The 14,706-nt window shown below is 39.1% G+C and overlaps 1 protein-coding gene across 2 annotated transcripts in view; it reads left to right on the forward strand.

Moving 5' to 3' along the window:
* The first annotated feature begins 5,701 nt into the window (after nt 1–5,701).
* LOC139980796 (uncharacterized) overlaps nt 5,702–14,706 on the forward strand; it is a 23,831-nt gene continuing 14,826 nt past the window's right edge. The window contains exon 1 of one of the 2 annotated variants that reach the window (XM_071992736.1): nt 5,702–6,225. In XM_071992736.1, the coding sequence (XP_071848837.1) occupies nt 6,147–6,225 (79 nt within the window). In that variant the 5' untranslated portion in view covers nt 5,702–6,146. The remainder of the gene's footprint in view (nt 6,226–14,706) is intronic. The other variant, XM_071992745.1, reaches the window with a different exon arrangement.

Below are 14,706 nucleotides of genomic sequence, written 5' to 3' on the forward strand. Positions count from 1 at the left end.
AGTTTTCAAACGTTGTAACTGCCATAGCGCCGTGAGGCCATAAGGCGTGTATAGTTGATCACCATAAGTACCGGTTCTGCGAAACCGAATCCTTATGTTATGAAGAATAACAGTGTGAAATTTGTGGATAATAACTACAATGCGTCGGTTGTACTGAAAGCTATCGCAACGGATATTGGGAAAGAAAATATAATGGGATGTGTGAAGACCCAAGGCCTGTGGATAGTTACCCTGAGAAAAAAAGGAAGATGTTGAACTACTCCAATAAACAGGTTTGAAAGTAGGAGATGACCTGGTTAATATTGTGGGAGTAACCAAGACCATTCTGACCGTTAGTGTTTTCGGAGTACCACTATACGTTGATGACAGTGAGATAACAAACAAACTAGAGGAATTTGGCTGCAAATTAAGAAGCACGATATGAGATTACAATCGAATTAAGTTAAAGGTATTTCTGAGTAACATATAAAGTACGGTATAAGAACATTAAAAAGTAACTATATTTTTATTTTAATTAATTAGTTCTGTAAGAACTCATTGTATATATTGTTTAGTGAATGAGTGAACCAGTGGGTTCACCTTCAAATAAAAAAGAAAAATATGTGCGTACTCTGTACCTCGAGAGCGTGACGTATTTTGGATCCCGGGCTCGAGACCCGGCCACCGCAGTTTGCTTTTGCCGCGATCTTATACGGTCTCGGGAACTTTAAGTATTAGAAACGAACATTAGAAACGAACATCAGAAACGAAACATTAGAAACGAACGAACCGCGATCTTATACGGTCTCGGGAACTTTAAGTATTAGAAACGAACATTAGAACGAACATTAGAAACGAAGCAAACGAACATTAGAACATTAGAAACATTAGAAACGAACCGGTGTATAAAAAGGGTGACAAAGATAATTACGAAAATTACCGGCCTATATCATTGTTGTCGTGCTTTTCTAAAATAATTGAAAGGCTTATGTTTAATCGTATTTTTAATTTTCTTAACAAGCATGATATTCTATGTGATCAGCAGTATGGTTTTAGAGCAGATCACTCTACTGAACTTGCATTGGCAGATGCTATTGACAAATTATCCAGCAGCTTAGATAACAATAAAACTTGCATTGGTGTATTTCTAGACCTTTCAAAGGCTTTCGACACTATTGATCATGTTATCTTAATGAGTAAATTGCACCACTTCGGTATTAGAGGAACAACACTGAATTGGATAGACAGTTATATTACAAATCGTTATCAATATACCTCTTACAAAAACTCTACTTCTCGTATTGCAGAAATTCAATGCGGTGTCCCACAGGGTTCAATTTTAGGCCCATTGTTTTTCATTTTATATGTCAATGACATCTGCCAAATTTCTAAATTTGCAAACATAACATTATTTGCTAATGATACAAGTATTTTCTTCAATTCAGATGTAAATGCAAATTCATTCCATATTCAAATTTCTAATGAGCTAAGTAAATTTAATAACTGGTTTTCTGCCAATAAACTATCACTTAATATTGGCAAAACTAATTATATTGCGTTTAATACTTCCAGAAATTTTAGCTGGGATAAATATATCACCATGGGTGGTATAATTCTAAAACAAGTTATACTACTAAGTTTTTAGGTGTATATATTGATAATAAGCTTTCTTGGCATGAGCACATTTCTACAGTATGCAGGAAAGCAGCGAAAAGCGTTGGGATTTTATCAAAGTTGAAATTTATTAAAGACTCTCTACCAAACTTTGGTCGTTCCACACATCTCATATTGTTCAATTATCTGGTCTGGCACGCCAGAAACCAATCTTCATCCTCTTATTATTCTCCAAAAGAAAGCCATGGGCCACATTTCACGTGTTGCACCTCGTGAACACACAAATCAACTTTTCAAGAATCTCAATTTATTAAAAGTTACCGACATTTTTCGTGTAAATCTTGCCACGTTTGCATATAAGGCATGGAATGGTTTATTGCCTAACACATTTCATGATTTTTTAACTAGTAACAGTGTGATACATTACCACAACACACGGCTACCTCAGTTTGCTTTTGCCGCGATCTTTTACGGTCTCGGGAACTTTAAGTATTAGAAACGAACATAGATTTATATCAGCTACTGCCGATCTTTTACACCTCTTGCTTGCACTAGGAGCCCTAAATATTAGATAATCAGCTTAATATCTTAACCCATACAGTGGCGCGACGGCTTGGCGCACTGTATTAGCTGTAGAGCGAGACTCTCTTTTACACTGGTGGCTCGAACCCCAGTGACGGCTTTTGCCGATCTTTTACACCTCTTGCTTGCATTATGAGCCCTAACTATTAGATAATCAGCAGAATATCTCAACCCATACAGTGGCGCGATGGCTTGGCGCACTGTATTAGCTGTAGAGCGAACCCCTCTTTTACACTGGTTGTTCGAACCCCATTGACGGCGTTTGCCGATCTTTTACACCTCTTGCTTGCATTATGAGCCCTAACTATTAGATAATCAGCAGAATATCTCAACCCATACAGTGGCGCGACGGCTTGGCGCACTGTATTAGCTGTAGAGCGAGACCCTCTTTTACACTGGTGGTTCGAACCCCATTGACGGCGTTTTCCGATCTTTTACACCTCTTGCTTGCATTATGAGCCCTAACTATTAGACAATCAGCAGAATATCTCAACCCATACAGTGGCGCGACGGCTTGGCGCACTGTATTAGCTGTAGAGCGAGACCCTCTTTTACACTGGTGGTTCGAACCCCCATTGACGGCGTTTGCCGATCTTTTACACCTCTTGCTTGCATTATGAGCCCTAACTATTAGATAATCAGCAGAATATCTCAACCCATACAGTGGCGCGACGGCTTGGCGCACTGTATTAGCTGTAGAGCGAGACCCTCTTTTACACTGGTGGTTCGAACCCCATTGACGGCGTTTGCCGATCTTTTACACCTCTTGCTTGCATTATGAGCCCTAACTATTAGATAATCAGCAAAATATCTCAACCCATACAGTGGCGCGATGGCTTGGCGCACTGTATTAGCTGTAGAGCGAGACTCTCTTTTACACTGGTTGTTCGAACCCCATTGACGGCGTTTTCCGATCTTTTACACCTCTTGCTTGCATTATGAGCCCTAACTATTAGATAATCAGCAGAATATCTCAACCCATTTAGTGGCGCGACGGCTTGGCGCACTGTATTAGCTGTAGAGCGAGACCCTCTTTTACACTGGTTGTTCGAACCCCATTGACGGCGTTTTCCGATCTTTTACACCTCTTGCTTGCATTAGGAGCCCTAACTATTAGATATTCAGCAGAATATCTTAACCCATACAGTGGCGCGACGGCTTGGCGCACTGTATTAGCTGTAGAGCGAGACTCTCCAGGGGCGTATCCAGGGGGGCGCAACAGGCGCGCGCACCCTATTGGCCGTCACCAAAAAAAAAAAAAGTTTAGCAAAAAAAAAAAAATTGATGACGACCTTTATGTGAGATGTCGGTGATCGCTCAACCCCCCCCCCCCCCCCGTATGCTTTATTTTTTGTTTGCCAAAAAAAAAGGTTCTGGCGAAGTTCGGCGGCATAATAGTTTTAGAAACATAGATGGTAATTGTGTTTGTATTATCGCGTAGCACAGGGCGTGTATAAGGCCTCTGGGCTGCCTGAGGGAAGCCCATAATAGCTCCGTGCATAACACGTGAGATTACTCTATCGATGCAAAAATTTTCCACCCCTCCCCTTAGGCTTAGATCCATCCCCCAGGACGGCGATCATTCATGCCTGACGCCCCCCCCCCCCCAGTGGAAAATCCTGGATACGCCCCTGCTCTCTTTTGAAGAAATGGTGACTAAAGCCATCAGAACTAAGCTGTCAACCACGAATCACACCTATTTCGGACGTGACAGAGAATAAACAGAGTCCTGGACACTGATTGGTCAAATTGAACAACAAGTTAACGTTACTGTACCATCGCCTAGTAAGCTAAATTTACGAACATACCGAACATCCCGAAGGCCTAATGGACGATTAATCTAACGAATACACGTAGGTCTGTAGTCTATCATTTCCAAATGTAACTCCCTCAGGTCATTTAAAGACTGCTTGGTCGATTTCCTGGCCCTGGTTTATCATCATCCAAAACATGTAATACAAGGGCGTAGGAACCGGGGGCTGGGGGGCGCCAGCCCCCCCAGTGAAAAATGTGGAGGGGCGGAAGTATCATTCCGCCCCCCCCCCCCCCCGCTCCGCAAGTCAGAAAACCCCTTTTTCATTTCCAAATGAGAAAAAAATCTCATTTGGAGCACCAAATTACATCTAAGGCCAGGTGAAAATACAAAATTAAGTTTACAAAATGGAGTGGGTGTTGAAGTGTGCTATATTGCACCAAATTGCATCTGAGGCCACCTGGAAATGCAAAAAATTCCAAAGGGGAGGGGGACACCCCCTCCCCTTAGACCCCTCCCCCAGGCCGGCCATCAGTCTTCAGCCCCCCCACTCAAAAGTACCTTCCTACGCCACTGATGTAATATATGCCATACACGGCTGTAGTATATACTGCCATGCCACAATATGAACATTACAAGTACCTAAGTAGTACAGATAACGCTGAGTCGTTGTTGATAAATACGATTAACATTTGATGCTCGCAACTACTTTGCAGGATGTTGTTAACTCCAATGTGTCCAAGTGTTGCCTGTCTTGTTCAATTCGAGAATAACGAACCAAAGTAGAAAATTTTACGTATTGGTTTAAAGAAGTACATGCTACGCTAGGAGATCTATTTTATTTACGTGTGCAGAATTAACTGTTCGCCGCTACAATTTTTTGCAAATCTGAGTCTGGATTTTTTTTTAACGTACTGTAGCTAACCTGTGAATTTGAGATTGCTATAAAGAGTGTATGTTCAGTTGACATTCACCAGCCAGCCATGTAGATGGTGGAGCGGGCTAGTAATCCCAATATTGTAGCACCCATGCGCACTACAATAATTATCACATCTTGCGCAATTTGATTTGCTCGGTTTGGTAATGGGCACGGAACCTCCATGTTCGCACAGCTATTTTGGGCAGTCCGCCCTTTATTTTTTATTTCCAGCTCGTTGGTACATACACAGCGCCATGTGCAGCATACGCCAATTCAAAGCCCCAATGGCTTACAAACTAAATCACGAAAGTAAGTTGGTCTCTAAGTCTAGATAGAATTTCTCACTAGCTAAACGCTACCCATCACCGGATAGCTGACAAGTTGGTCATTTATGGCAACATCATTTTTCCGTATGCAGGTTTGCTTGCTATGAGAGCCTGAAGTTTTCCTTACTTGCCAGTGTAATCAAACCTCTTCACTCAGTAGTAAACAATTTTCGCACGCTTCTCCAGGGAGGCCTGAAGGGGTCTAACATTTACCCAATTGGTCCAATGTTTGCACCGCATGTACTTCCATTCATGCTCTTCAACATGCAAACCACAAAACACCAGATCATGATTGATAACATATCAAGAAAGATGTTCTTCTGCTGCTTGTTGTCACGTTCCCTGAAGGAGAACAATCCGAGTATGAAACCATATATATGGCTCTGAGTCGGTGTATAAAACAGGTGGCGCTATTCATCTATAATCCGAATTCAGCTTTATACCTCTCCCGAGTGATGAATGGTTGAGTGGACGTGAATTCAATTTAGTGGGCCAAAACACGCTACACAAAAGAACACAAGACTTATCACAACAAAAGATTCAGGCGATACACAAGGTGTGTAGGCCAATAAATTCAGATATCGTCTCCTATGAGCTGCAGATGTGTTATTCTTCAAAACAAGCTTCCGTATTGCTTCTGCTAACTTCAGTCTCGATCTTGTGGTAAACCATGATAATAGGACTATATCATATATGCGAAACGCTACGGATGTCTATAATGTAATTTTCTTTTTTATTATTAGAAGGTCTGATGTTTTTTCGATCCTTGTATGATAGTTACATCCAAAATAGGCTTCCATTTTACAATCTGTTTTTATCGGATGCTTTCATTTTATCAACTTTGCTCGAAAACTAAGGAACGAAGTTAGGCAGAAGGTGGTCAATCGACGAAGGACACATCAGTCTTGAACTATTTTTATTTCCCCCACAAATATTCAGCCCTTTGTTACTAAACAGGAAAGTAACTGTGATCATGAAGAACCATATGTGGCATTTATTATTCATATTCCTATTGGTCGCGTTATGGAGTGGGAATCTAGTCTACGCAACGGGTAAGTGTTTTTTTTCTTTCTTTTTTTGATAGGTTGTATTATACAGACATGAATCAGGCGTTTGATGTTACAATGCACGTATATATACTGAAGGTCAATTAACAGGCAGTTATACTACCATGTATTGAGCATTGTCGATGTAACTCATAATTAACATACCACATCGGGTGTAATTGTAAAGTTTTCGTAGGGGAGTGGTGACATCAATAGCGCGGAGGGAAAAATGCTTTGAGACTAGGTCTTTCCAGCAACTGTATGCAGCTACTGCCGTGATGGAAGCAAGGAGTTGCTATGCTGCTTGTCATCCCTCATTCCCTCTTCTGGGAGACATTACGAATTTTCAGGGGTCTTTACGATTTTATGTTAGGTTTTGTTGTTTGGTTTAGTGTCCTGTTACGAACGAATTTTCTTTTTCTTAATTTGAATAACTTTAGTAAACAAACATCCAAACATAAATCGATGTTGGTGGGCGTGTGAGAGAAGGGTGGAGGGAGGGGCGGGGGTTACGCCTTAAGCAACCTGATACAACAAGTGAAGGATATATTTATAACAACAGAACACAAAACAAACAATGTAGGCCTTAATGTAGAATTAAAACAAAAGTTTCACAATTGCATCTTTAAAGAATTCCGGTCATTTTGTAGCATGCTGTTAAACTTGTAGGCGTATAGGCCTAGTCATTATACGTGCTCGTTTGTTGCTATATCTATTCCGTCTACAACACATTGCGACTAATAGAAAATAAACAAACTGGAATCTTGGGTGATGTCCGTACATCGATAACGGTGTCCTCACATTGTACGAGTATCATCAACACCATTCATGGTTTGCTACTATTATTCATCTTTGAGAGAGGTTACTAACATTTTATTGATTTTAGCTTGGTCTGTGGGAAAGTTTTCAGATTCAAAGGTCTATGTGAATGCGTGCACATAGACCTACCTATACAGGCCAGCAACCGCGCACAGCAATACGTGGAAACTAATAGCAAGAAACAACAATTAATTGACGACGTCACCGACAGGCGGCAGCGGAGCCGAGGGGTAGGGTTGGGGAACAAGGGCACCGTGCTCCTGTCCCAAATTGTTGAAGAAACCTGTCAAGGTTCCCTTCCTGAAAATTCCTCTCTTTTGTAAAAGGGAAAGTATGCGATGTGTTTACTTTCTTGCTACTGTATGTAACAAAGCCTTTTTGTTCTCTTTGTATTTAAAATTACGGTATGCCATTTAATCTTAAAAAGGGTCGTTTTGCTTGAAAACGTTCATAGTATTGGTATTAGTGACACCGAATGCACAGAGAAGTCATTTTACTTGATGTAATGTTACATTATGCCCGAATTAATAATTGCATGCCTCATAGTCATTCCCCCTCAAACCAGTTGTGCTAACAAACCCCCTCTACATTCTATCAGTCTAGATCCGTTGCCCCTGGTCACCAGAAAACTATATCGGTAATTTCAGATAATTACATGTGTGTTCAGTTTAACACTTACTGGCCAAAAGAACTTGTTGGTTAAACTTTTCCACACCAAACTTTGATTTTTTTTTTAATTCTTTAATCTCACATTTCGCAAATATTATAAAGAACACTTAGGCTAGTAAAAATAATAAATGATAATGCGATGCATATCAATTCCTTTCTTTCTAAAATGCACACTAAACATTCTTCAAAATAGCCCTCTTACTGACCAACGCGTATGACTGATCACCTTGACCGAAAATCCTGTGGCTCTGTGCGGACAAGTTGTTTGGACTATTCCATTCATCAGGGGGGTCTTAAACGGTGTTTCTATAATTATAGGATTGCATTAGATAAATTAATTGGTACTTACTTGCTTCAATATTTATGATGCATATTCCACGGTCATTTTCTTTGAAATAATATTAAGTTCAATAAAATATGACGTTTTGAAAGCGAAACTCGGCTGTGGCGATGTAGGTGAGCACTGTGAATTGCGTAGCTGTACCCTATTGCAGAGTACAGGATACACATATTACGTAAAGGCGTGCCCACCGAAGAAAGCGAAACTTGCATTTTTCTTAGAAGACATTCGATTGGATTGTACTTGGTCCGATTGAAGAGAGTGACCAATGAAAATGAATTTAACATCAATGTAAAGTTAAGAAAAAATCCTTTCCAAAACCGTTTGAACTAAATTTGGCAATGAATATTCAAGAGGATGGTCACGCAAACAAAGTACGGCTATCAAATGGTGATTTTCTTCAGTATTTACTGTGTGTTTTCAATGAGGGTTTTGAGTTCGATATTTATTAACCTTGCATCGTAAATCACCGAAGTCCGGTGGAATTTTGAACTGTATTGTTAAGAAAATAACAGAACTTTAGAGACAACACATTTCTCTGTTTAGTGCCGTTTGAACTAAGTTTTTTCGGTATTAACTTTTCACGCTATGGCTGTTGGAAAATGGTCTATATGGTAAAGTCATAGGCATAAAACTGCGGCGGTCGAACTCAGTTTGCGTGCCGCACAAGGAATGGCGCTAAGGAATTGATATGCACGCATGTGTCTGTGTCACATGACATGAACCGGAAGTAGGCTATATCATACACAATGTGCAGTGTATCTCAGTAAACAGCTTGTTCATGACTACCATGTACCAAATAACGTTCGTTGGAAGAACAAAACGAATGCGTCATGGGCCCCATCAAACTAAAAATCATGCACTCATTTTATCTACCAAAATAAAAAACAGATGCTGAGTGCAAATGTAAGTTTATTTGTTACGTTTTTGTATCCAACAAACCTCAAGATTTCCTTCTTTTGCCAATATCCTGAATTAACCCAACGTATTACTTCCGGGTTGACCTAATTAACAGGTGTTTCAGTGAAAATCTCAACACTAAAGGTTCAATAACTTGAAACTACAATGAAATGCCATATAAGTATTTTCACTCACCTGGTTAAAACATGCGAGTAATATTATAAGTGGTTGCTTTTGTTAGGAATCAACTCGTATATTTTATATTTGAAGATGCTCCTCGGAATTCTAATTTATGAGAATTTTCCCTTGCGTCATACTCATGCAAGTGGGAAAAAATAAGTCAATAAATAAGTAACTAAATAAATAGGGCAGTGCCAAAACAACATCAACAACAATTACATTTTAAACAAAATAAACTGAATAGATATAACAATACAAATTTAAAGCTAGTTAATTTCTCTTCAACCTCACACAAAATATTTCAACGTATTTATTATTAGCACAACCCTGAGTTTAGGCCTAACTACAGACCTTATTGATCAATCTTAGTATGCCTAAAAATGTACCCGGTTTAAGTGAGTCTAAACTTTACTATTTTTTGGGGGGGAGGGGGAAGGGAGGAGCAAACTTCTACATGGGTAGGCTTCAATGACCCCAGGACTCCTCTTTAATAAACCATGTATACGCCCCTAGATTCAAATATCCTATTGGACAGAGTAAGCAAACTTCTACGTTTTATATTTTGATTTTTGTAAGTACAATATAAGGAACCCAATAGCGCTTCTCGTTGTATATAACATATTCATATGTTGTTTACAACCAACGTTAATACACTGGGTGTACTGATATACATCAACATACCAGCATGCCATGCAGAACACAAACCATTGTTGTTGTCCTATGCGGCTGTTTGTCGATAAAATGTTACGTAACAGCCAGTTTCTTTTCAATGATCTCTTTGATAACCATTTCCAATCCCTTCTGCATGGCGTACATCTTGTATAAATTACCTCCGATGATGATCACACTGTCACTGTGTGTATGCGAGGGGACTGGGGTTGAGAGCGGATCAGTCCCTCTCCTGGCCACCTCTTAGCAACGCCACTTTTTCTATCGCGTACCTTACAACGACCTATATTGATATACATTTAGGTAAACCTGCACGCATTAGAGACGCTTTGGATTTGTTTACTTTATTATTATTTCTAGGAGTTTTTTCGATAAGGAAAGCATTTTTGGTTCATTACTACTTGATGAGTAAGGTATATAGTGTCATGTCAAGTCATGGTTTGATTCCAAAAGTTTGATGTTTTCCCATTTTTCCCCACTATTTTATTTTATGTGAAAAGTACCGGATGATATAAAAATGTACCTGGGTGACGACATTAAAAGTACTTTTCAAGTCTAATCACCCAAGATTGAGCATAGCCACGAAAACCAAACTCCTTAGCTGATTCACTCTCGGCCCCCACCCAGTACAATTAATTCCCTAGAGACTGTACCCGATAAATGGTCATGAAAACTAAACGTGATGCGTTTAGCCAAAATGACGAGAAGCGAAATTAAAGGTATAGCGTACTGAAGTGCACCCAGTGTTATATTGCAACGTAACCCAGCGATTTAACTTCATGTTAACAAAGTAGGACCTTCGACGTTCTTGAATATAATGCCGAGTAGTTTTCATATTGGGTCCCCTAATTAAAGGTTTCATTAAAGAGCTCTCCAAACCATTGAACAATGAATGGCCTCTGTAACCACAAAAATCGGACATGCCTCAACACACACTCATATATCTTATTGCTGATCTCTCGATGCCACTTGCGGTTTTCATGACAACTGCAATCACAGCATCTTTGTATTGTATACATTGGAGCAGGGAGTGGTCATGGAACAACTAACCTGATTGGAGTGATTCTTCCCGAGACTCCATGCATGGTATTCTAAAAGGTTTTTCTAATAATCTTTTATATTAAGCTAGATACAGTAAACGTATGCGTAACAAAACTGCAATCCTATTGAATAGTGTTGAAGAAGGATGCTACAAAGCAAAGAATGTTTGGTCTCTTTACACGACTCTGCCTGTTTGGTATCAGATAAAAGGTCACCTAACTGTTCATACTGGCAGTATACGAGTGCTTTGTAGCATGATATCAGATGACAGTATGGGAGTGACATTATCTTACGATACTTGTCCGAACTGGCTGTGGGCCTCAATTGATACATGATGCAGACCTGTTAACTCTCCCGGTTTTTACCGGGAGACTCCCCGTTTTTCGACCGATCTACCGGCCTCCCGGTTTCATGCTCAAAACTACATGTTTTATACCACATACGTCATTCCCTGGTTTATCCTTTGAATGTATACTCCCAAAATAATTCCCAAGTTGCGGAAATTTTGGTGTGAAAGTAGACTAAATTACTACAATGCAGGGTTGTTTGTTTTAAATCACCTTGATTAAAATCACTGATTTAAATCGCGATTTAAATCAGATGATTTTTTTCAAAAAAATCACTGATTTAAATCACTTTTACTACTTTTCCATTTTTTATGTGAATAGTTGCTTGAAATCATTGCAAATCACCAATTCTATATTAGAGTACACACAATAATTTATTGTAAGACATTCAGGCTACCCCCCTCATTATTTCCAGTCTCTGTGGTACCAGAATTACTAGGCCTAGATTACTTGAACCAGACATACTGTACACTGTAGTTCGTTCACACACTAAATTTCCATACTCATTACGCTGGAATTTGTAGCTAAACCCTACAAAATCAGGAATGTAGTTTGCTATATTTTGATGCCATGAAAGTTGTATGCATGCATATGATATATTGAGTGATGTATTGCATGGTTGGTTTTGTTGCGGCACAACTCAGTGGTGATAGACAGGAGGTGACCATTCCTTTCATTGTATCCAGTTGTATCCCCATGAGCAGGCGTTGAAGTACTTGCACCACCTTCATCTTCCTTCCCTGAGCACTTGTTGTAGTGAATTTTCATCCTCTTCACAAGACCTTGCAATTCATGCCCACAGTTGTTACACTTCGCACGGCACCCAGTCATGGTATTGGATGGTATTTTCTTGAAATGATGCCAAATGGCATCCTGTTTCCTACCAGACATACTGTATTTAGGTGTGTTCTAGCTGAGATATGATAAGACTAAGGCTTGGCAATGTTCTGCTATGTCCATGTGATTATGATATAGTGCAATGAGCTCACTGGATGACTAGTGGTCACTATGTGATCTGTGTACAATTATGGAGGTACCTCCATCCATGGCACAATCAATAGGCCCAATGGACAAGGTGTCTTAGGCATGAGTCATGACACTTCAATTCATAAGTCAAGTGCTCAAACAACACCCCAGAATACAATAGGTGTTAGTGTAATCTCCAATTATCACTAGTGGAGTGGACCAGAATGTATTTCCTGTGTATATTGATGGATAAACTATGAAGTGTTAGGCCCACAGTGCTTGCACAAACAAGCTCCCCAAGTGAATGACTGGAATTGGTATTCTTAGACTTGCAGTAGCCTTAGGTCATGTGTGTTCAATGGGAAATTGATTGAGGCCCAGGGCCCAGGTTTAATTAGCCTGCAAAGTATTCTGAATATATTATAGGCCTATAAGGCTTATATATTAAAACTAGACATCAGCTGGCGTTAAACCGCCAACGTATATCCCCACATCATAGCAATCACAGTGTGTTTAAAAGCCAAATGGGAGAATATCAGGAACTATATGAGATCACCACCAACTTTTGGTACCACCATACGTTGCTCTCATTTGTTTTGTTCAAATTGGATGAATTAAATGGCCACTGCAGTGGGTCACATGTGGTCAAATTGAAAGTGATCAACACCATAATATCCCCAATGTGGGGATATAATGATCTGGGTGGATATGGGTGCATATATGTGATAATGTAGGCAACAATGGGGTCCAACTGAAATGTGGTTTTAAAAAAATCAAAAAAATCCGATTTAAATAAAAAAAATCTGATTTAAATCAAAAAAATCCGATTTTTTGGATTTTTTTAAAAAAATCAACAACCCTGCTACAATGGCAACGTTATATATGTAGGCGAGACAGTGTAATATTAACAGGGTGTTGTTATGGTACTACTAGCGGTTGTGTTCACAATGTTGACGTACTGCAGGTGTAGACAGACCATAACTACAATAACACGGTAAGACAGGTGATCAATGTAAACCAACTGTGGGTTAGGTGTTACTTTTCTATATATACCATTGTTAGTCTTCGACATCACGTTTCAAACGTAGTGGCACCTACCACTATGTTTCTAGTTATATAATCTACACCAAGCCATAAACTTTCAGTTGCAAATATATGCTTAACTCCCTATTTGTCACTGAATCTCCTTGTTTTTGTAATCTGATGTAAGAAAGTAAGACTATGAAAGTTTCATTGGTAACACGACTTTGTTCCTGCATCAGAAAAAAAAATTATAATTTATAACTGTGTGTGTGACGTAAGGTAGTTTATAATGACCAGGGACTTGGGACACAATGACTTACTTCCAACCGAAATCAATATTATTATTATTGTATTCAGTGAAAGTTCAGGTCAGATAAAGATGAAAACAAAGGACGACCGCATGCAGGAAAGCACGCTACCTTTTCAACTTGAGGAAAGACTTGTTTATCACTTTCTTAGTACAGGCATATATACAGTCAAATGTCTGTATGAATAGAAGAATCCCACGTAAGGAATTTACATTGTACGTTTAATCCCGAGCAACCTTGATATGAATCAATTAAGATAATCTTCGTGACTGGAGGCCATTTACTATTATACTCCCAAGAGAAGTAAAAAAAAAGAAGAAACAAACAAAAAAGATTACGATGCCATCGGCTGTTGTGTGTATATATACATATATGCACAGATGATTTAACTGTACATATATACCATACATTTTAAGATGGCGGTTAACATACAGACACAATAATAATAATAATAATAATAATAATAATAATAATAATAATAATAATAAAATACATGTGTAAAATTACATTTGACACTGGAATATTAAAATAACGTATTGCCTTTAACCGTAATGATGATAATGATAATAACAATGATTTATAATGCACACGTATCCATCCAGAAAAAGACGCTCCAGGCACGAAGAGTTCCGAATCACATCATTTATGATGTGATTGTTTACCGTTAGCATGTGATGTCGTTATAGAACATAGGGGAAGGGTATGGATATAATAAGGGGTGTCACAACCACATGTTGTACCGTGACTTATCAGAAAGGAAAGAAGAAGTATTCATGATAACAGGATCTGTTTCTTTGTTTCACCCCCACCTCACCCCCCCCCCCCCCAAGAAAAACAGAAAGAAAGAAAGAAAAGAGAATGGATCGGTGAGGTATAAGCAATTTCAAATGTTTACAAATAAAATGATAAAAATTAATGTACAAACATCTGGGACACACAATGTCCTGTATTAGATTTAATGGATGCCGTAATAAGTTAAATATCAATCTCAAATTTACATCCAACCTTAAACTTCATGTGGATTCATTTGAACAGGAAGGTAAAGAATGAAGGCTGATATACAATAGGCTACCACCAGCTTACATTATAGTATACCATAGAAGCCTTGTGTGTTGGGAAGTGTGTGTACGGTAAACAGTACATCATGTAGAAAAGATCAACACATGATAACAGTTAGGCATACTTCCGTGCCTAAAATTGTTAGACGGGATAATTCATTCATAAA

Source organism: Apostichopus japonicus, chromosome 2 (assembly GCF_037975245.1).
Source record: "Apostichopus japonicus isolate 1M-3 chromosome 2, ASM3797524v1, whole genome shotgun sequence".
NCBI lineage: Eukaryota > Metazoa > Echinodermata > Holothuroidea > Aspidochirotida > Stichopodidae > Apostichopus > Apostichopus japonicus.